At 41.3% G+C, this 22,891-nt stretch overlaps 2 protein-coding genes across 3 annotated transcripts in view; one reads left to right on the forward strand and one right to left on the reverse strand.

Annotated features, from left to right (window-relative positions):
• LOC115382157 (importin-13-like) overlaps positions 1 to 7,803 on the reverse strand; it is a 26,297-nt gene extending 18,494 nt beyond the window's left edge. Inside the window, exons 1-4 of one of the 2 annotated variants that reach the window (XM_030083833.1) lie at positions 7,739 to 7,803; positions 7,227 to 7,313; positions 1,062 to 1,187; positions 618 to 974 (exon numbers count right to left, since the gene is read on the reverse strand). In XM_030083833.1, the coding sequence (XP_029939693.1) occupies positions 618 to 974; positions 1,062 to 1,187; positions 7,227 to 7,295 (552 nt within the window). In that variant the 5' untranslated portion in view covers positions 7,296 to 7,313; positions 7,739 to 7,803. Of the gene's footprint in view, positions 1 to 617; positions 975 to 1,061; positions 1,188 to 7,226; positions 7,421 to 7,738 lie in introns of both variants that reach the window. The other variant, XM_030083834.1, reaches the window with a different exon arrangement.
• A 3,933-nt stretch (positions 7,804 to 11,736) lies between these two features.
• LOC115381995 (putative protein TPRXL) lies at positions 11,737 to 22,828 on the forward strand. Its single transcript, XM_030083638.1, has 5 exons — positions 11,737 to 12,082; positions 16,131 to 16,352; positions 17,304 to 17,816; positions 18,981 to 19,138; positions 20,414 to 22,828. The coding sequence occupies exons 1-5, from the start codon at positions 11,983 to 11,985 to the stop codon at positions 20,456 to 20,458; spliced, it is 1,038 nt and encodes a 345-aa protein (XP_029939498.1). The 5' UTR covers positions 11,737 to 11,982; the 3' UTR covers positions 20,459 to 22,828.
• The last annotated feature ends 63 nt before the right edge of the window (positions 22,829 to 22,891 follow it).

The raw sequence follows: 22,891 nt of genomic DNA on the forward strand, positions 1-22,891 counted from the left end.
GTTAAAGAAACAATCTGAGAAGAAGCTTTTTTATAGCTTCAAACTCTTATCAGCTATATATCCTATGATGAATCGATCTAGAATTGAATAGGTACTGGGGGTTTGGCTGGTGGATGAGCGATACCCCAACCAGATAAAACTGACGGTCCACTCTGGCTGGACTCCAGGCGTCTCTCTTCCCAGCTCGACTCATTTTGTTTGTTTATAAGGTGGATGTGATTGGCTAACTGATATTCTCAAGTTACTACAATTCTCTTACCCGTGTACACAGCATACCAATGATTGGCGTTTGTGGAGTTATTTCAGTGTTTTTCTGCCATCTAACTAATTTCAACATGTGTGGTCCACCTTGATTTGTCAAAACTACTTACAGCAATTATGTATAGACTAAATGTTTGCTTCAATGGCAAAAATGTGTGGATTCAATTTTGTTTGCAATCACTGACGAAAAGTTCTTTTTTAGATTATTAAATTTAATCTCAGCATAATAAATAAAGACTATTTGAGATATATGGTACATTTGAATTAAAGGATATTTGAAATTGAGACCTGTGACAAGTAAACAGGTGGCCGTTAAGATGAGCAGAGGAGGGAGTCAGTGGCACATGCAGACATACCTGTCCCTTTCGGTACTGCGGCAGGCGACTGGTCTGGAACTCCTCGGGCAGCACAGTGAGCAGCTCCAGCAATGCCAGGCAGCGTGCCCGCCCATCCACCCCTCCTCCCTCCTCCTGAAACACCCGCACCATCTCTGCTACTGCACCCGGCCAGGCCTCGGGCATTGTGTTAAGTGCCAGAGAGGCCAGTGCCACACACAGCCGGGTGAGCACCATCTTGGAGCCAGAGGAGAAGCAAGCAATCTGGGAGAACAGCTGGCTCTTCAGAGACTCATATTGATCCGTGGGGATGTCGGACCAGTACCGAGAAATCTTGGTGTGAAGAGCACTTGCACCAAAATACTGGATCTCTGGCACCTGTGTGACACAACAATATGAACACAAATGGCTCTAAATGACTTGTATCTTGGTGACTTTATGCAAGTGTGTATAAGTATTCAGTACCTTATCTGGACTCAGTAGAGCCCAGCAGAACTGCCAGGCCTGAGGTGAGACCTGTGCCTGCATTAGCCATTTCTGTGCCAGGTTCTTGTTTTCGATATTGGGATCATAGTACAGCTGGTGAAGGGCCTAAGAATAGAGAGAAGGATAACACAATTATCAGACGGACTGATTCAAACAACCTGTTAAATAAGGGTTAAACACGAAAAAGGGGAACAACTTTACAAAGTTGCTGTAAGTGTGAAACTACAAAACGCTTAATTACGATCGTGAAAAAACAAAACAAAGAACACTAGCTGACGGAATACACAGGGGCTCTTGTTTACTGCAAAGAGATGGTTACCTTAAATAAAGAGTATTTGTTTCCACACAGAAACACATAGTAAACAAGTTGCCTGAATGGTTGAGAAAGCAATGACCTTAAAGCAGTACTCCTAAGTACAGCTCTGAGTAGTTTGATTACTGGTGTACACAGCAAACAGAAATAACCAGAAAAAAGACTGAAACTCATGAGTGTCGAGACAAAAGAACAAACATAAAACGAAACAGACACACAAACACACACACACACACACACACACACACACACACACACACACACACAAAAACCCCAAAACAAATCACAGCAATTCCAGAGGTAATGTTCAAGAATTCCTCTGTATGTCCTTCTCTGTCTCTCATGTAAACACACTTATAGACATGTATCCTCTGAACTAAAGACCACTGGCTGCCAGCACAGTGCTTTTCAGGCAACATAGGGAAAAAAAATCCATTGATTGAGCTTCTGATCCCTTTCTTTCCCCAAAGCCTCCTCATATCAATTCCTTTACCAGTAATTCTCCGATTTCTTCTCTCCCATTTAATCTCTCCATCTACCCTTCTCTAACCTAAACAGCCTGTCAAGTTCCATCCCATCCCTCAACACTTAATCTTCATCTTGTCGTCCCCTACATTGAGAACTGACATTCTTCCCATTATTATTGTTATTTTTTAATGCACACCATTTACCAAGAGATAAACAACATTGCAAAGCCGCTCTAATAGGGAACAGAGTGCAATGGCACAATTACACCTGGAACAAATATCAATACAGTGCTGATGCCTCCTGGAAGTAAGGTCTAGGGTGGTGTTCTCTCTACGTCTGCCATCCTCCAAAGCAATTATCTGTCTCCTCTTACTGTATGAGACTCTAAATAGGGCTGGCTTGATGTTAACAAGCCCGTGTTCACAGAAAGTCAGGTACCATTTCTATACCTCTGTTTGAAAGGGAGCTATAGATCTATGTTCAGAACGTAGAAAAGATACATGAATAGTAATAAAACAAGTGTGGCTTTGACTTTTTTTCTCAGGCAGAGCTCTGTGCTCACCTGTCTAGCAAACGTTTTTGCGATGTATAAAATAAAAAGAAAGAAAAAAATAATCCTCGCTGTAATATTTTAAAAGACAACTGCAGAAAATGTAGTTCGCAGCCCTTCTATGGACCATTGTGATTCCTCAGTTGTGAAAAGCATTGGCATGGTTTTTGTTAGCCAGCGCCACACTAGCCTGTCTGTAAACAAGGCTGTGATATTAAAGTTCAAAGCAGCAGCGGATCATTACTGCAGTCCACAGTGTGATTCCAGACCTCTCCTTATCCAATCCCAAACAGTGCTGCGTCTGAGCGTATCTGTACTTCGGAGGGTTTATTATCAAAGCACAAGACACCAAACAGTCTGTTCAGTTTGCTGCTTTAATCTTCTCACAAAGAACTGTCGTCTGTCTTTTCCTATGAGTCACACCAGACATCTCAGCAGTTGTCTTGACTAACTGTAAATGTCCATTCACTGTCAACTGTCTTTTAAAAAGGGCAAAGGAAATGCACATCCTCGGCAACTGTGTTTAGCTGGACACAATTAATTCGGATGAAATTCTGAACAGAATGGAAATGCTTCACGTAAATGAGTCATTCAGAAAAAAAAAAAAAACTTTCATTCTGAACAAGAGGGGTGAGGGGTGGCTGACAGCAATAAATATGTCAAGAGGCGTCCATGGACACACTGGTCGTAATCATGTCTCCCTAACTTGAGTTAAATTATCGTTATGCCAGCACATGATGCTTCACATGAGAGTTTTACGAGAAATGGCCAACAAATAGCCAATGTCCCAGTGCAAGGCATTATGGGAATAATTCACTGGTTAAATCAGATAATTTTTTTTCATGTGAACCCACACATCAAAGTGATTATCTAGTCTTCATGCAAATGGCATGATCTAATTTCTCAATTTGAATGATTCAATCAAACTTGGCACGAAGTGGCCATGTAAACACATATACAAACAACAGATTCTGATTTTTTTTGCAGCTGAAGCAACTAATTGAATGCACAGATGGTGGCAAATAGCCTGAACCACCTGGCTACACCTGAGGTATGACATTCTCATGGCAGATGCTGTCAAAGGGCATTATCCTCTCCTACAGTTGTTTTTCAACATTAGAAAGGAGTAAAGGGGGAAGTGAAAAAAATATTGCTTAGTCAGACATCTTCACCATCTGCTCTCACCGATAGCCACTCAACTAACTAGCTGAAAACATTTATGCACTATATAACTTTGGTATACTTCCTGAACTGGGCAGACAAAAAAATGATGCAAAATTATGAAGCATCAATGAATCAAATCAAGGTGGGGCTAGGCGATAAGACCCAAAATTCATATTTCAATATTTTTTTTTCCAAAGTGGCAATATATGATATGAACTTGATATCCACAAAAACAGGGTCAAAGTCACTAACAAACTGCAACACAGGCACTTTAATAAAACCACCAGCTGCACAAAAAGCTCTCACAGTCTACAACTGTCACACAGCCAAACTTTTGTTCATTTTAAAAGTATAATACATAAATACATACAACAGCTCATGGAGAGCAGATTTACATTGAACCGCTGGACTTAAGAAGCAGCTGCTGCATCTTGCTGTTTGAATGAAGAGCATGCAAATTATTTTGAGAAGCAACGTTTTTGCACTTTTGTGTTAGTAACATAAAGCAGGTAAAGACTTCAATATTTTGATATGTTTTAGGAATTCCACTCACAAGCATAACGTAACGAAGGGAGAGCAGTGCAGGGGACTGTGATGGCAAAAACATCCTCGCACCACTGACCCACCGTGACATTGTGCAATAACTGTGAGAATCAAAGGCATGCAGGGGAATGATGATTAATGAAGGAACAAAGAACAATAGTTTGTGTGAGAGTGTGCGCGGGTGGCTGTTGACAGCCCGCAGCCAAGACAGAAATTAAGAGAACCACGTTGCCAATAGTGATGAAATCTCAGCACAAGAACAGAAAATAATCCCTCGTACCAAGTGTCACACAAACCTCTGTTACAGAACCAATTTCCTCTGTCAATGTCACACACCCTCTCATATAAATTATAAATAAAAACTAAGTTCAGTCCATGCTCAGAAATGAACATATAACATCATGAACAGGAAATACCTTCCACTACAAGCCCCATAAACGTAAACATAAATGTTCCCTAAGTGGATGGCATCTAATCTTTCTGATCACCAAATTGATCAAATATTCAGGTTATCAAGAGAACTAACCAAATATATTGAGTTGAGTCTGCTGCACAGCTGTTTTTGCAAGGTGGCTGATGGAATTGTCACCTGTATACTTAAACTGTTTAAAATAATAACTATAGCATAAGTCTTCACTTATATTCTAACATTAAGGAACCCAAATAGCAGCAGTAGATCATAAATTGAGAATCAAGCATCTAAAGTTTGAATGGACATTGAGAGCCCCTTGTGAACACTGGGTAGCAAATGTTATTATTACGGTGTTATCTTTATTCTGTGTGGCACTCTTCAGAACAAATTTACAAAGTGAATAACAATAATAAGAGCAAATAAAATACAGAACATACCATTAAAATAAGGCTAAGAAATGGCCTGACTCCATATATTTATGGTAACAGAAGTCACCCCTATCTGAGTGCCCTTGAGTAAATTGCTGATATGGGCTGACCCAGTATTGTGTTGTGGATCTTTCTGTAAACATGATGGTTATGGGCCTCAGAAGAGAGATGCAATATGAAAAAAAAAATAAATAAATAAATAAATCACACACTTTAGCATGAAATACCTGAATTTCTTCTGAATTTCCACTAAAAATTTCCTTTGCAAGACAGACTCTGAACGATGGTTGAAGGGCGGAAAATGTGAAGCAGTGTACGAAGTCAGTCATTATACAGAAAGATTCTGACAATGTGTTACTTTGTTGCGTAGACCAGAGGCTGAACAAAGAGCTTTCTATTGGATACATACACATACTGGGCCAGGAACCATCATCTCCACCACCATATACAACAACTACACACTCCTCACCCACTATACCAATGTGACAACTTTGTTCTCCTCATCCTAATCTTCATTTTTTTCTTTTAGTAGCTACAGTTACTTCCAGTGATCTTACAGAGAATCACTATTTGCCTTTTAACTGATAAGCACTGAAATGTTAGATTACCATTCAGAGCAACATTTCAAGCATTAAGCTTGCTTTAGATGTTCAGGTCATACTTCTGGGAGAACAGATTCAGAAGAAATCTTTTTGTTTTCATCTCAACATCTTAATCTATTGAAGAATTATTCTCTGTAACTCATGTACAGAGAAAAACTACACACACTGGCAAATTAAACCCATTTAAAAGGAAAACGGTTCAAAAACCTTGTCAAAAAAGTTCATCTTAAGATCAACATCTCCTCACAAAATCCAAGAAAGATATAAATATAAAAGTGTTCAAATTCTTCATGGCGAATGACACTTAAGATTGTTTTTGCCTTGTTGTGTCAGTTAATGAGATTACCATATCACTTGGAGCACACTGAATGCCGATGCAAGCTGTCACGGTATGAAAAGGCATCATGAACTCCATAAACCCCCCACGCGTTGTTATTTGCAATGGCATCACAGATGATGCTCCTACATGACAAATATCTTTATTATTTGTAGACTAATTACAGCAATTACACTGGTTCAGGATATACTCAAATTGGTTAAGAGCATTTTTCTCAAATAATCTTACCTTTCCACTATTTCAGGGTCTTGTAGAAGGTTCAGATACACTTTCACTGTAGCCTACAGGTAATTTCACCACCTGCCAACTTGAGTTGGCTAAAGCAAGTATAATAGATGGATGGATGCAGTTTAGACAGCTCGATAAGAGTATAGAAATGAAAACATCCAAATCTATAAGATTAGATGTTGGCTATTTGTGGACATGAAAACTAACTAAGGTTCTTCCAGGTTTCAGTAATTAAACAGTGACAGTATACACACTATGAAAAAATGTATAGATCACAATTTAAAAGACTGCACTCTCTTCAACATTGATAATATTAATAGTAAAGAAACAGGATCACTGTCTGCCTTCAGCATTCTCACTAGAAACAATGCGTACTGTGTAATATCATCATTTCTTTATTTACACAACAAATTTCAGACCTTTAGCTAGCAGCAATGTGTATTTCTCCCAATATTTTCTGTCGCATCGCCAACCTCCTCTCACCCTCTTTGCTTTCTTTAATGGCACTGTCACAGACATCGACCCCTCCCTCCCTCCCTCCCCCCCAATCAATCTCATCACATCAGCGCTGTTCTTCCGCGGGAGCACCTTTCCCACTCCTCCATCCTCTCCATTGTTTCCCCACCCAGCCTCCTGTGTGTCCGAGTCATCGGCCACCCAGCAGGGAGACTATTCACAACAACACTGCGGCCAACGTAACCGTGTATCCGCAAAGAGCCCAACATACAGGAGAAAGAAAGAAAAAAACAGACCAGGCCAAATAAAAATATGACCGAAATGGACAGGCACTGCGAAATCGAACAGGGGCGCAACCTGTTATTTTGATCTAATCAGCTGTGTTTTTACTTAACATGAGCGATCGAGGCTAAGCCGAACTTCTAAATACAACCGACATTGCTTCACTACGCAAAATACATGCTGCCATCAGTGTCGATGTAATAAGTAATAACGTGTGGGTGCAAGGAAAGTGATGACCCTATGTTATCCCCTCTCAAGCTCCCCGATTTCATTTGAAGCACAGCGGCTTGGTGGACAGTCCGACGGTGATGTGGAAACGAACAGGCTGATCCAGCGAACAAGAGAGAAAAACGCCCCTAACCTTTTCTACGTTTTCCACCGTGAAGTCCAGGGCGTCCGGTGTGGTTGCTATTCTCCCCGGCGTCTCCATATCTCCGCGGACACGGAGCTGTCAAACGATCAAATAAGGGGCAACACATTCAAAAGCAGCCAGGGTAAAAAATCCACCTCATCAACAATGTCTTTCCCGTCATACTTCCACGGTCCGGATCGAAACTGTAAACGTAAAAAAAACACAAAAAAAAAACAGGCATCACTCATTAACGTTTATGTATATAACACAAGAGGCTAGCCGGCAAGCTAACACTAGCTCGTCCAAGTTGAGGGCAAGCTAACCTACACTACAGAGAAACGCTATAGCAAGGGCTAACGCCACAGCGGCTAACGTAGCAATGTAACTTGACGCTACCATAGCACTGAATACATCCGACAGCTGCGCAGTCATGCTAGTATTTTCAGAGTGTGACAGTATTATCAACAGCTTAGTTCCCGTGATGCGCTACATGCTGGCCCGCGGAAGAAGTATTTCCACACCTTTCTGTCCTGCGACGGTATGAGACGATGCTGCCAGCTCTCCGCCGCTTTTATGCCTCCGCTGCGCCGTCACTGGGAGCGCTTTGAGACGTTCAAGTGCTGTGGGAAATGCCGCTATCGCAGCGTAACTGGTCACGGCTCGTAATATCACATTAACAATGTTCCTGAAATATCCGAGGTTGAGGCAGTGTGATATATTTGATTATGATAGAAAACTCTGTTGATCTGTAGTGTTATATATCTCAATAAATCACTTACACGAACAAGTTGTTTGGTCAAAAATGAAAGTATCGCATTTATGCACCAATATTTAATGTAATACGTCTCTCAATCAAAACTCGAACTACTAACAATCCATACAACAGAAGTCCAATATGCACAGCAGTCCAGGTGCAAACAGTCACAAGGGGTCTCAAACTGCAGGCCTCCCAGTTATCTCCCTGCAGCAGCATACCTTGGAGGGACCTAAACATGCAGAATACCAGAGTCTGAGATCCACAAACAGGGAGCAAACAAGACAAAGTGCATCTGGACATCTACATTTAAAGTTTGAGGTGTAATTGTCACAGTGGCAGCCCCAGAGTTTTTTCTTTACCATTATTTTTGCAAGTGTTCTGTTGAGTGGATGAAAGGTCGCAAAGATGCCAGGTGGCAGATGTAATAAGAGATGCAAAGTCTCACACCAGAATGTATCCACTAGCAGAGAAATGTTGCATTATCACACAAAATCAAACAAGATAGGTACAGGTTCCATACAGGTTGACTTTGCTGTTGCTATGCCACACTAGGTCACTTTCTACACAGTAAATGTCAAGCTGCTCAAAATCTATCACATGTAAAGTCCACCATGCTGCAAATGAAAATTAATTCAATACATATTTTTGAAACCACACCATATACCCAATACAGAATGGGCACTTTACAGAGAATACCCAACTATCCCAAGAATAGGTGGTGGTTAACAGGAAAAACAGCATTTTAGCAGTAGGAAACTTTTGCAGAACCAAACTCAGAGGTGATTTTCTTCTGGTTGGGGTGAAGATAGAAAGAAAGAAAAGGAGGGGACGGAGACAGAGAGCAAAAAGCAGCAAATACATTATAATATCTAATTAATTGTAATGAATCCACCGACTGTAGATATGATGGGGATGGATCCTCAGACGACAAACTTTCAGTTTTAGAGATCCTACAGGAAGGTGCAGAGACAGAGGAGAGAGTGAGAGAGAACAAAGATTACAAGAGAGAGAAACAATGCTCGTGACATGATAGTGAAACATTACTGCCTGTGATGAGAAAGGAAAGAAGCTCAGTAAAGGTCTCCCAGCAGTCTAAACCTAAAGCAGCTTGAAAAATGATCCAGTGTGGTGTAAATCAGCCCTTAAGCTTTATTAAACAGAGAAGTTTTTGCCTAATTTTAGAAAAAAGAGACTGTGTTAGCCTCCCTAATTCAGGACACTTGTTCCACATGAAAGGAGTCTGATGGCTGAAAGCCTCTTCCTCCCATGCTGCTCTCAGATAACCGAGGAACCTCTAGTATGCAAGCACTCTGAGAATGAAGTGTACTAATATGGGACCAACAGCTCTTTAAAATATGATGGAGCATGGTTGTTAAGATTGTTACTAAGTCACAGCTGGCTTGCTAAACCACTAAGCCACATGGGCTGATGATATAATTCCAGCTCCTTCAAGAGTGAACAGAGTTGCAGCATGGTGCACCCGCACACAACAATGGCAAAATACAGTAACTGTGATAATCACCACACAATCTTCATAATACTATGATTGTACCAAAAAAAATTATTTACTCTTTTGAAAAGACATAAGTCATAGTAAAAGAAATATATTTTTGTTTCACTGAATAGAAGTCCACAGCTAAGGGGAAGACATAATCATACATGTAAACAAATGTGCAATTAAAGCAGAAATTGACAGCTGGGAGGAGAACATAAATCCAATCCTGTTAGTAAGATTCACAGCAGTGAGTAAGCAGAACTGTGGGGACATCATTACTGCAGGAAAGGGAGGACAGAACAAGCATGAGCTGCTGTAAATGCTTAATATTCTTCTTTTCACCTTCAAGATTGGCTTCAAGCCAAAACAAGCCTTTATTTAACTGCAGCCCTCTCTTGGATAATCAGAATTTAAAAAGAACACCCAATTTTCCATGTAACCTAGCTTTAACAAAAATGTTCATCGGTTTGAATTTAGCGTTTTGAATTCATTTAAAGCGGGAAGAATTAATCAAATGTCAGTAATGTGGTCCCTGGTTATATCAGGGGTGTCAAACCCATTTTGGTGCAAAGACCACATGCAGCCATATTTGATTTGAACCAATCAAATAACTGCCCAACAATCTTACAATAAATAACAACAACTCCAACTATTTGATTTTTTTTATAAGGAGTACATGGCGAAAGTCTACAATGACTGAATTTTTTTGACCAACATTTAGGGAAAAACTGGTGTTATTTCATTAATAATACAATTTAAAAAGTAGAAACTTAGGGTGAAACAGACAATTGTCCTCAAAACTAATGTCCACAAAATGTGGCTCACATGGGGTTTTCTTGTGTGTTGTTGCACTCATTAATTCAATAAACGCACAACTTTGTGCTTTGAATGGCTAATCTACTAAAAGACCTTAAAGCCTGTCTGTCATATTGATTCTCTTAAGATAATGTTGGCAAAAAGCTTCTCAGAGCACAGACTTTCTGCAGTCTTTATATGAGTCAGTCCTGCTATACTAGTCCAGGATATCAAACGAACAGGCTAATGCAATTTGATGCCATGAATATAATGCAATTGGGTAACTATTTTTGTGTAAATAATTAGTTTCTTTGCAAATTAATTGAAAGGCTTCACGCAGTTTTTCTTCATGACTCAGGAAACAATTTGCACCTACTGTTTGACCTTTTGTATTACTGTACAACATAAAAAGAAGAAAAGAAGACTTTTAGACTACAGCTTATTTGCATTTAAGAACCTGTGGGACTGAAAATTACACTGACATCTTGTAGAATTAGGTCTGGGTCAACAGCGCCCTCGTGTGGTCAAATGAAGACGTCGTCGTTTAAAAAAGAGCCAGTCAAGCCTGAATACCAGACTGGTGCCAGAGGTGAACAGTGAAACACCTAAAGGGACTCATTACCTTATAAATCTCTGATGAACACAATAACAAACAAACAAAATCCACTTTTCAACATTTGTAAAACCGACTCTATAGAGCAACAAGTCTTTGATACAAACCACTTGTCCGTGGTCGCTTGCCTCCACTCAATCCATTATAAAAATGCCATGAAACTGAAATCCTCCAAAATGTAGGACTGTTATGTTCTTGGTCTACCTTTAGGGAAAATTCAATAAGATTCCACTATTTAAAAAAAGATTAAAGGTCAATAAAAATGATAAAACAGAATTGTCCTTACACGGGTGGTCAAGCTCAGAACAATCCCGACAGTTTTACACCACGTGGACCAATATAGTCACAGTGCAAACAACAACAACAACACACACACACACACACACACACACACACACACACACACACACACACACACACACACACACACACACACACACACACACAATTAATTTTATGACCGTTGGGTAAAAAAAAAACACCCTTTCCATGTGTCAGCATCTGCTGTGGTGCGTAATATGTCAAGAAGCCTGTAAATAATGTTTATCAAAACTTTATGAGTTAAACAGAGAACGTGGAGGGTAATTCCTATTCGGTGGTAATGTGATGTTGTGAAACTGTGTGTGTGTGTGTGTGTGTGTGTGTGTGTGTGTGTGTGTGTGTGTGTGTGTGTGTGTGTGTGTGTGTGTCTGTCTGCGCCCTGTAGATGTCAGCCTTCCTAAAGGACCCGCGTCAAGGCGCGGAGTCAGACTCCCAGACTATTTGAACGGGCAGCAGGCAACACGTGGCACCGAGGGAGGGCGAGGGAGAGAGGGAGAGAGGGAGAGAGAGAGAGAGAGAGAGAGAGAGAGAGAGAGAGAGAGAGAGAGAGAGAGAGAGAGAGAGAGAGAGAGTACCACGGTCAGCCACGCGTACAGCGCCTGTGCGCAGCAGTGGGCAGAGGAGTGCGCAGCAGCAGCAGCAGCAGCAGCAGCGGTCCGGGAGTTGTCACTTACTTCATAGAAAGTCTGGAAACGGACTAGACGAGAGAGCGGAAGAAACACCCATAGACGTCTTGCGAGAAGAGGAACGAGACGAGGCCGGAGTGAAGGGACGTGTGTGTGTAATGTCGCGTCAGTCGGCAGCCAGAAGACAGATGATGGAGACCAAACTGTGGGCTGCTCTTTGTGCGCTTCTGCTCGTCAACTCCGGATCCGCCGATCACAGTAAGCGGGGAAAGTTTGTCTATTGGTGATGGCTGTTCTGACCTTTGGGCTGTTTACCACTGTGACTGCCACCATTCATTATTGATTCATATTGACATTTAACAAAAAAAGGGACTGTTCTCTTTCTCATATCATTCATTGTTTTGATTTATCTGTTTATTTAACGGGGTTGGAGCACGTGAAAAAGCTTTGGTTTAAATGTGGCAGATCTTGTTAGGGGAATATGTTTCAAGCTCTCTGAAAGGGGAGCAGTGTGAAATTGACATTTAAATTATAAAGGCACCAAGACAACCTTTAATCACTCAAACAATAATGACAGTACATCATTCAGGAATGTTTAACTCCACACACCTGTCAGCTGACAGCATGGGGAGGGACAGCAACAGCTCAGTGCTGGTTTTCTTTTCTGAAGAGATGAACTCATCATGAACCCCATAATCTGACACTGACCCTTGAACAACACCAAGCTTAACTTTGGTACTGTCCAACTTTATTGGAATTCCCCCTTTCAGCTCAAGCCTCTGCTTATTCTTTAAACAACCCACACTGTATCTTTAGCATCACACCCCCCTCTCCTTCCTCTTTCTGCCTGCATCACATTTACACACCTCTCACATATCCTGTGTTTCACTCTTTACCCACCTTCTGCTTTCTCTCCTACCTGATACAAACGCTTTCTCACCTCCTCCCACTTTCTCCCTTTCTTTGTCCATCAGCACCTCCCACATAAAAGGAAAATGAGACTATTGACATTTGAAAAGATTTTATTGGGCTGAAGTATCCTCTCAGCTTCTTAAGCTGAAAGTCAAATGAATAGGAAACAGCACAGCTTCTCTGGAGAACATTCATTGGCTGTAAATGAGCGGGGAAGTACATTGTGATAAATGACACCTTTAATTATGTGCAGCAGCACTGTCACTTTACTGGGCCATGCTAATTGGCTTTCCTCTGCAGTACAGTATGCAGACTTTATGAGGAGGTTTAAAGCAGTGCAGTGGTGACAGGTTCAGTTTTTATTGTGTCCAGACATCATGCAATAAGCTGAGTGGAGGGAGGAAGTGGAGTAATGGCAGTTTATTATCGTCTTCTCCCTCTGAACTTTCTGAACAGGGACCATGTTATATGGTTCTTGTTATATCTTTTGTTCTCAGCATTACAAATTTGTATCCAGCAGCATAATTCTTTTTTTATGAAGTTTTGCTGCAAAGCCACTGTGAAAATAAATGACACAACTTCAAAAAACCCTGCAATAATAGGCCTAATATACGCACAGTGTTGTGTATTGTAGTTTTTTGCTGCCAAATTAGAAATACCTCTTTTAAGAGCATATGCGTAATGCAGTGAACTCTTTAAACTATAACTTAAAAGTCTTTTTTTTTTTTTTTTTGAAGTGCCATGGAATAAACTTCTTGTCTTGAACACTGATGTGAACATGGACTGGTACATGAAAAAAAATCAGATTATCATGTACATGTTAATTTGTGTCAATCTCACATTTTTTTTAATGAAAATATGGCCTCAAAACAAAAACAAAATATTTCATTGATTTTTTTTTTGAAGTGACATATAGGTATCTAAAATAAAGAAAAATATCCGGAGATAATTCAGTCACTCTAAATCATATTTCCCTTCTTTTGATGAAATAATAAGAAGCCAAACTTTCCCACTGAAGAAGAAAGACGAGCTTTTGTGAGATAGAAATGCTTTTTTCATGCTTTCCAGCTTCACTTAACAGGAAAATCAGTTGTAAATGATCCGAGGTTGTGAGCCAGATATCAACAGAACCACATGCTGTGAAAACAGTGGTTGAGAGGAGTCTCAGACACACAGACTGTATCACCAGGACATGTCCAGCACTGAATGCTGAGGCAGTGGACGTTTGCTCAGTGAGAAACGGTCAGTTGTTCCTGTCGCTGGAGGGGTCAAAAAGTGAGCAGAATCTGTTTTCCCCAGGTACACACTGCGCCGGCCTGGAAGATTGTGAGTAAGAGCCTGTAATATCTGGAAAGAGGAGTGCGTAGTGGTGAAAACAGTGACTCTCTTTATGAATGCACCCTGCACACACTCTGCACATGCAGAAACACACGTAAGAAAACAGAAATCTGTCCAGAATCTTGACCCTGGCCATTCTAATAGAGCTGAGAACAAGACACAAGGCCAGTGTTTATTCAGTTCAAATCAGTTGGATTCAGTTTTATTTATGTAGTGGCAACTACAACATATCAAACACATGGCTCTTCTAAAAAGAAAATCCAGCAATCCAAAAGTCGAGAGGAAGAGGCTTTTCTAGAATCACGCTCAAATGAAGACTTTCTGACGTAGCGACCGGGAGTTAGGAAATAATAGGAGAGAGAAGGACCCTGAGAGAGCTCCAGGCAAACAAACCAGTTCAAGTCAGATGGCAAGCTAATCCACTTGGTGCAGAGTTGATGTGAGCAGGAGGCACAGATTACAAACATCCAGTCACACTGTCAGAAATCCTGCAGGAAGGTACAGGGAGAGAGACATGACGAGAGAGACAGATTTTTAATGCAGTGTAATGGTAACAGATGAATGTATTGGGAGTACAGAAGCAGATCGCAAAGTGCAAAAATAAAATACAAGGTCCTCCTGAAACGTAAACCCATAACTGCTTGTCTATAAAGTGACCTGAGTCGGTCTTACCATGAAATTTTATGAAATAGATGAGTTTTAAGCCCAATCTTAAAAATAAATCTGTTAGCCTCCCTAATTGGAGCTGGGAGCTGATTGCATAACGGAGGAGCCTGCTCGCTGCAAGCTCCAATAATCAGCACACAAGTGTTCTGGTTAGAGAAAATATGACTTCCGGTCCTTTGAGTCATGATGGAGTCTTGAAATCAAGATCCTTTAACATGAATTCTGAATGTTTTGTTGAGATTTTACATGTGTGTCTGTCCGTGAGAGTCTGATTTAAAGTCTGCCTCTCTTTCTCTCTCTTTCATGGTGTGTGCTGATGAGCTGTGTGAGTGATTGTGATGGTAATGGAAGGCATCAGGGCATTGTGTTACTAAGCGGTAATGACCTTACATTACATTGGGTGCTCTGGTCTTTATCAAAGGAGAAGCAGGTAGGGACAGACAGGGCGCCTTGTAAAGAAGTGCTAAAGACATCAGGACGGCAGGACAAGAGATTAAAAGAGGAGCTTGAAGGAGTTCATCGTAACAATATTACTTAAGACAGCAGCATCTGTGTCGAGCATGCAGTTGAAATATTGTAAATTACACCGAGGAACAATTTTATTTTGTAGTTGTACTGATTCTGTGTGTCAGGACAAAGATCTGACAAGGACAGTGGATGAGTCCAGCTGGACTTGAAATAATAAAGAAAATGGTAAAATACATGTAAGTTGGACTTTGATATGTTTTTTTTAATCTTTGGGTTGTATTGGTGGCTGTGATGGCTTTTAGATTAGGGAAGTGAACTCGTGAGGTGAAGGTCCAGGTTTGAATCCTGGACTGGCAAGAAACGTTTCGCGGGGGAAAACAGCATTTGGAAGGCATTAAAGCAAAACGGAATTATTTTTTTTTGTCCCTCAACCACAAGGCTTTGAACAAAAGATGCTAAGACTGTGTAAAATGTGAATCAGTTAGTCCTCTGACCTTTTGTCCATTCTAGTGATACCAGTGCTTCGAGACATGGAGCTAAAACCTCATATGTCCCTGATTGGATCAAAGCAGTTTAACTATAAATCAGGAAAGCCCTGACAATTATTTTGTTTCAGTGTAGCCGCTCTTTGGCCAACACAGTATTGTCACTCTTCTGCATGTGTACAGAAAGACAAATTAAGTGGACCAATAAAGAAATGTTGATGTCAACAAATATTAGTATGTGTGTGTAGTTGTTATATGTTAATCATTCCTGCTGGGACAGAGCCGTTACTGCTTGTTAGCTGTAACTTATTCAGATAGTTTTGGTCTTCGCACTGCCCGTTTTCCCTTGTTTGATTGATATAATGAATAAAGAAATCGTTAATGACTCTGAAGACATTTGAAAAAGTGCATAATTTGCGTTGTTCTTATGTTGACAGGTGAAGACCACGCTGCTGCTGCTCCGACGACTTCAAGTGGCGTCCCTGTTACTGGGGCAGGTCCAGTAACTAAAGCTGCATACTCTGAACCTGGCCCCACTCTGCGTCCCACCAGTCATGGACTGAGCGACTCTGATCCAAACACAAGTCTGCAAGACACCAGCAGTTTGAGCAACAGCACAGCCACAAGCCAGGAAGTTACCGTTGTGACATCCACTTCAGGTAAAGACAACAGAGACACTTCCTGTTCTTACCCGTGTTGACTGAGAAAATATCAGACCAGACGGAAGGTTTAGACCTGATGTTGCAATTACTGCTTCCGTCTGTTTGAGATTCACCAGAGAAGTTTTGACACTTGAAAATAACCTCGGAGGAAGCTCAACAGCAGGTTACTCTGAATTTAGGAGCTATTTTTAAACAACCACTTATCACAGTTTTCAAGAAGTGGGCCACAAAACTAGCGACAGGGTTAACAACCAAGCCACAAAAACAGCACAGACAGGCACGAAGCTTTAAAGAGGAGCACGGGGGAAAAGGGTTAATGTAGAAAGAAAGTGCAAGGTGATAAAATATTCTGTGAGGAAAGTGAGCTTAGAAGTGATTCAGATGGTGTTGACGAGAGGAGAGAAGTGATTAAATGCTGTGTGACTTTTGACAAGGGAGTGTGAAAGGTAAGAGTGAAAAACTCCCCCTGAGGCACACAAGCTTTCACTCCTTTTCTCTCTCTGTCTCACACACACACATGCACGCTCACACACACGCGCGCGCGCTCACACACACACACACACACACACACACACACACACACACACACACACACACACACACACACACACACACACACACACACACACACAAGATTTCACTGCACAGAAAAGTAGGTTTATTTTTTATTTAGATTTGATTCCTCACATTTTTCTTTGACATGGTTAACTTCCTGTATGTTTTGCTTCTTGTTTATGTTCTCTCCTTTAAGTGAGTGTAGTTTGACCCTTGGTGCCATCCAGTACATCATATCTTGCGCTGGAATCCTGCAAAAACACACATTCTGCATGACTGTTTCTCTGTCCGGGTCCAAGCTAAACTCGACATGTAAAATGTTTGATGATTGTAGTAAATCTTGATCATGTCTCTTTCTCCTTTTGGAAACGGTGTCTTTCTCTGTCGTTACAGAAAAGAACATAAACTCAACAACACAGCTGCAATCAGAGCCTCCTGCTACATCTGTGGACCTCCCCTCTACTTCTCACACCCCCGACTCCGCCATTACTATCAGCCCCACACACATAGCTCAGTCTTTCTCGGTAGATGTAACAGCCACACAGTCGCCAGACTCCAGCACATCACATAAGGCTGCATCTGTGCTTCCTGATTCCACATCAGACCAGCTCAGTCCACCCAAAACCACCTCCTCGAGCCTCGTCGCAGTGAGCCAGTCCGCACAGCCCGAGCGCACCGCTGCCGCTTCCATTACTCTGTCGACGTCAACATCAAGCGCCACTTCCTCTCCCCAGACTCACAATTCCCCATCATCAGCGCACACTTTGTCGTCGGAAAGCCACCGTGAGACCACCACCAAAGCCCCGGTGAAGTCCTCCACCTCCGCCGCCACGCTGCCAAACGGTCCGTCTGCTCAGGCCAAAACTCACACCGACAGCCTGTCGCAGCTGAATGTGGGGAACGACCGTAAGTGCATCATATCTTCCACCTGTGCTGCTTCATTAATTTGTGGCTGCCTGGGTTCTGACAGAGGAAGAAGTGAACTGGACTGAGAACAAAGGCGATGCTGTGCTTTGTTTTTCCAGCACAAGTCAGTCATTGCTTCTGCAAACAGACACGCACGCAGGCGCACACACTCACACACACAGAGCATGCATCTTAGTGTTTACATCTTCCACAAGCAATGTCACCACCAGGCACTGCACAATCATGGGTTTGTTTGAGAGAACGAGAGAAAAATAGAGAAAGGGCAGTCATGGGACTCGGGAATTCTGCGTGTCTTCTTTTCAGTCTCTTTGCCCCCGTCTGTCTGTCTGCAACATAATTTATACACCTACAGTTTCTCTTTTTTCTATCTAAACTGTCCACACAGAGTTTAACCATTTCTGTTTGTCTATTGAAAATAGTTGAACTAGGCTGCACACGCAAAAAAAACCAAAAAAAAAAAAAATCCTGGTAAACTTTCCTCTTTCGAGCAGGCTGCATGACTACAGCTAAAATGTTCAAGTCTCTCTTCTTGTCTCAGTCTGTGTGGTTTTATTAAGTGCCTGGCACTTTGCCTCTTTCCATTAGCCAAAGGACCAGGCAGCATTCACTGCTCTGTGGTTGTTGTTACTTTCTACCAGAGGATATTAGAAAAACAACTGCTAAGTCTATCTAACGGTCCCAAATAGCAACATCCATATATAGAGTTGTAGAGCACAAAACACAGATGCAAGCGACTGCTGCAAAAAGCAGAGTCATACCAGCCCAGAGTAAACAATGAACTCAGAGAAAACTAAGACACTCGATAAAGTGTGTATTTACCCTTCGATTCAGGTCTAACAATCCTTTTAAATCAGTTTCTCTGTTCAATGGTGACCTTAAGTTCCACACAGGCAAGTTTAACATCACTGTCCTGTTTGACATTTCTGTCCCGAGCTCCATGATAAACACTCAGCTTGCTGCTATATTTAGCTCCAGTTGCAGCTTTAAAAGAACCAGTGAAGTGGCTGTGTTGTTGCAGTCTGCACCACGCTAAGCCAAATTGCAGTTCTCCAGCATTCGGCATGGTCAGCTTGTTTATTTAAGTTGCAGACTATTGATAGAAGAATGCGTCCTGCTCATGTGTCTTTTGTGTTTCTGTTGCAGCCACGATGGTCCACGACTCTCCCACATTAGATCCGCTCCTGGCCGGCCTGGTGACAGCCTTCATCATCACCGCTGTCATCATCACACTCCTCCTCTTCCTCAAACTGCGCCGCAGAGACAACAGGCCAGAGTTTCGCCGGCTGCAGGACCTACCTATGGTGAGTGAGCGAAACACACGCAGAGTGCGGTCGCTGTGAAAAATCCCAGCCTGTCGGATACAGACAGATTAAAGACATACAGTCAAAACCAGGCACAGCTAGAAACAAACATGAGATAATATCAAAGATAGTGTTTATAAACTCAAAACAAAGATTTAACAGAATTTTAATTTTCCTTCCTGATGAAGCTCAGGGAAATAAACTAAATGCAATTTCACAGATCTTCACCTGAAACCTAACTAACAGGATTTTCATCAGCAAGACTCCTAGATCAATTGTGACATATAGAAAAATTCAGAAACTGCTTTAAGCACATTTGTAAATCGTTACACATACTGAAATTTGAAGTTGTCTTGTAAAAAAAGAAAAGAAGAATTTACTCATGGCACATTTTGATCAGTCTACAGCAAGAGAGAAAACAAGAGGTCCAGATGTGAGAAGCGTGCAAAATTCAAGAAATTAGATGTGCCAGATTAGATGAAAATTTGAAAAATATTTTTTTTTAAAACATGCATCATTCATTGTTTGTTAGATGTTATTAAGATGCGTGGTGCCATAATGCCATAATATGAAGAGCTGTTCAGGAAAGGTTGTGAAAGTGTTTAGACCAGAGAGGGAATTTAGAAATGATCTGTAATTAATTTGAAATCGTGAAAAAAAACAAAGCAAAAAAAAAAAAAAGACAGTGATCCCTATTTTTTCTAAGCTGAACCATCAAAAGAACTGTTAAGGCCCGAATTAACCCCAGAAAATAATCAGAGGGTCTTTTTTCTGTATATGGATAAAAGGTCACATGCACCATGCGGTGTTAAAATGCTTTATCTATAATCAGAAAGTGATTGCATCAGTTCCACCTGCATTTGATATCTAATGAGCGTCACAGGTTTTAGATGTGTAGGAAACAATTTTCAAGAGGTGTACTTACAGTATATTTTCACATTTCACATCTTACGTCTCTGAAATGTGGATGAACTTTTAGAGAGGGAGATGTTCATGTGTCTGTCGAATAATGCAGGTGAAGTTCATAGAGTCTCGGCAGGTTTGAAAAACTTGAGGGGCGGTTTGATGAAAATGGATATTCAAAAGAGTCCTATATCTAGTTTGAAATAGTCTGATCTTATGGAAACAATCTGTATGCACTACATAAAGAACCCCAGTTATATTTTAAATAGTGCTGGAAAGGTCTTGGACAGGTCACAGTATCTGACGCGCAGCAGTAATGGCGGGTAGCAGCCATGAGGTAACTATTTACGTCACTTCTGTTTTCCTGTGTAGGACGATATGATGGAGGACACACCCTTGTCCATGTACAGCTACTGATGGAGGCACCACAACACTCGTGGGGCACAAGAACTCCTTTTCGTCTATGACTCAGACTCAGGCAGCTGTTGTTGAAAGTGGCCTCTCCTCCCCACACCAAACAGGAAGAACCTTGGTAGGAATATGCACAGTTCTGGATTCTGTTCATTTATCCAGATTGTTGACTTGTAAAGACTGACATGGTGTGAACTGCAATGGACAGTGAAGACAACGCCCAGGATCGCTCCGTGTGGATAAAGTCTGTTTTGGTGTTTGTAATTATTATAATTTGAGCTTTTGCCTGTGTTCAGTGCCGAACAGTTGATATTGTTCAACTCAATGTTGTTGGGGTTGTTGGGTTGTTTAAAATGTTTTCATTTCCTTATAGCTGAAAATGGCGAGTGTAAGTTGTAGGATGGCTCACAGGACTCAAACCACCCTCATGGACTGTTTGAGAGCAATCAGATTGAGAGGACAGAGACACGAAAAATACAAAAACAGCTTGAATATCGTGTTAATAAGGTTGCACTTTATGTTTTCAGAAGTGGTGACAAACAGAAATGTATTTTTGTTCATGAGAAAAGTCACGGTCAGTGTGTGTACATAGGCAGCATAGCGGGGTGTGTGTGTGTGTGTGTATGTGTATGTGTGTGTGTGTGTGTGTGTGTGTGTGTGTGTGTGTGTGTGTGTGTGTGTGTGTGTGTGTGTGTGTGTGTGTGTGTGTGTGTGTGTGTGTGTGTGTGAGAGAGAGAGTGTGAGTGTGTGTGTTCATGGTGCATGCCAGGTAATGAGGGACTATTTGAAGTTTTTCTGTGTTCTAAGTCCTGCTGCTGGTAGGGCTGATACTCGCTGTGGGCCATATTTTTGTGTTTCTTTCTTGGGATCTTATGTCTAGAAGAGGGTACCTTGCAGACTACAGGCACAGCTCTCTCTGTATGCTGCAGCTACAGTCCAAACACACCTCCAAATTCAGCAGTCATTCCCATTTAAAGGCAAGGGGGGCAAGTAGCTGCTCCAACTTGCCCCGTGCTTGAAGATTAGCCTCAAGCATGTTCACCATGAGGCGCTCCTTCAGACAGTGACAGTTGCAGACTGAAGTTGGCCAGTGGCCTTTCCACACAGTGCTAGCATTGTTCTCCGCCTTGTAAATGCTACTGATGATTCATGCAAAAACAAAACAATAAATCCCAATCTCTTTGAAAGTCTTTGTTTCAGTTGCTTCTTTAGAATTCAAAAGTCGCAGATGAATTAAAAATGTGACGTGGATGAATGTGAAACCTCAGCCTTATTACCTTCAGTCAGCAAGTTGCCAAGTGTTCTCTGATGTTCACTGTACGCCAGTGTTGCGGTAAACTTAAAGTGAGTTGGAGAATGGAAGCGGAAGTGGGACAGTTACAGGACTGATTAACATTCTCTTTTCACCTTAGTGTTTACAGGTGCATCTCAAGCTGTCACAGCATCATAGGAACTGATTTTTTTGTCCATTATTTGTAGTTAGCTTTTTTTTTTTAAATCATAAGTGTGATTACTACATCCAGTTAAAAAAATATTATCACTTTTACCATTCATGACATTCTCCCTGGTTGGAGCCCAGGGTTAGGAGAACTGTCATTGTTCAGTTAGCATGTTCTACCTGTGTGCTTGTGTGTTTTGCTTTTCATTCTTTTTTTTTTTTTTTTTTTTTTATTCTGATGAATGGGGTTCCTATCTCAGTCCAAAAAAATTGGCATTTGGCGGTCTGTCTCTCCGTCTCTCCGTGTTTGTCCTGTGGCGGACATGCTGACCTGTTCACAGTCAATTCTGCCTTCAACCATGGCTAGCTGGGTTTAGCGCTACCACAAAGACAGAGATGGATGGACATATAAATTAAGATTATAAACAAAAAAAGCAAAAAAGTTTTGAAATGTTTAAATCTATGTGTAAAAAGATGAAATTGACATTTATCTGGTTTGCTGGAAGAAATCTCTTCCATAATTCTATTTTCGAGGATGCTTCTGTGTACACTGGCTGGTGGACATCGAATTTGAATTTGGGGTTAATGGCTGAGCTTCTATGACGAAAACCCAACAGAAACATCACTCGGTGATGTGGTGAGGCATGGGGACACGTTTGGTCTTCATTGGCATGGATGCTGTGTATTTTAGAAAAAACAATATTTGTTTGCAGTAAGCATTTGTAAGCAGTCTAACCTGCTAAAGGTTTTGCACAGACTGACACCTGCTGCCCTTGCAAACCATGTATCGACTCGTCCATGATCTTAAAACTTCAGTGTTGATAAATAGAAGCTCTGTGTTCTGTAATTTTCTTCAAGTGTTAAAGGACCGAGGCCTTCCTGCCAGATGTGATTTATGGACCGTTGGTGATTTTTGATTAAAAGTATTTTGAAACCATTCTCTCCATTTCATTTCATTCCCCTCTTAGACTTCGGTCGTAAACATCTCTCCGGCTTAGCGA

The sequence above is a fragment of the Salarias fasciatus genome, chromosome 23, assembly GCF_902148845.1.
Source record: "Salarias fasciatus chromosome 23, fSalaFa1.1, whole genome shotgun sequence".
Taxonomy (NCBI): domain Eukaryota; kingdom Metazoa; phylum Chordata; class Actinopteri; order Blenniiformes; family Blenniidae; genus Salarias; species Salarias fasciatus.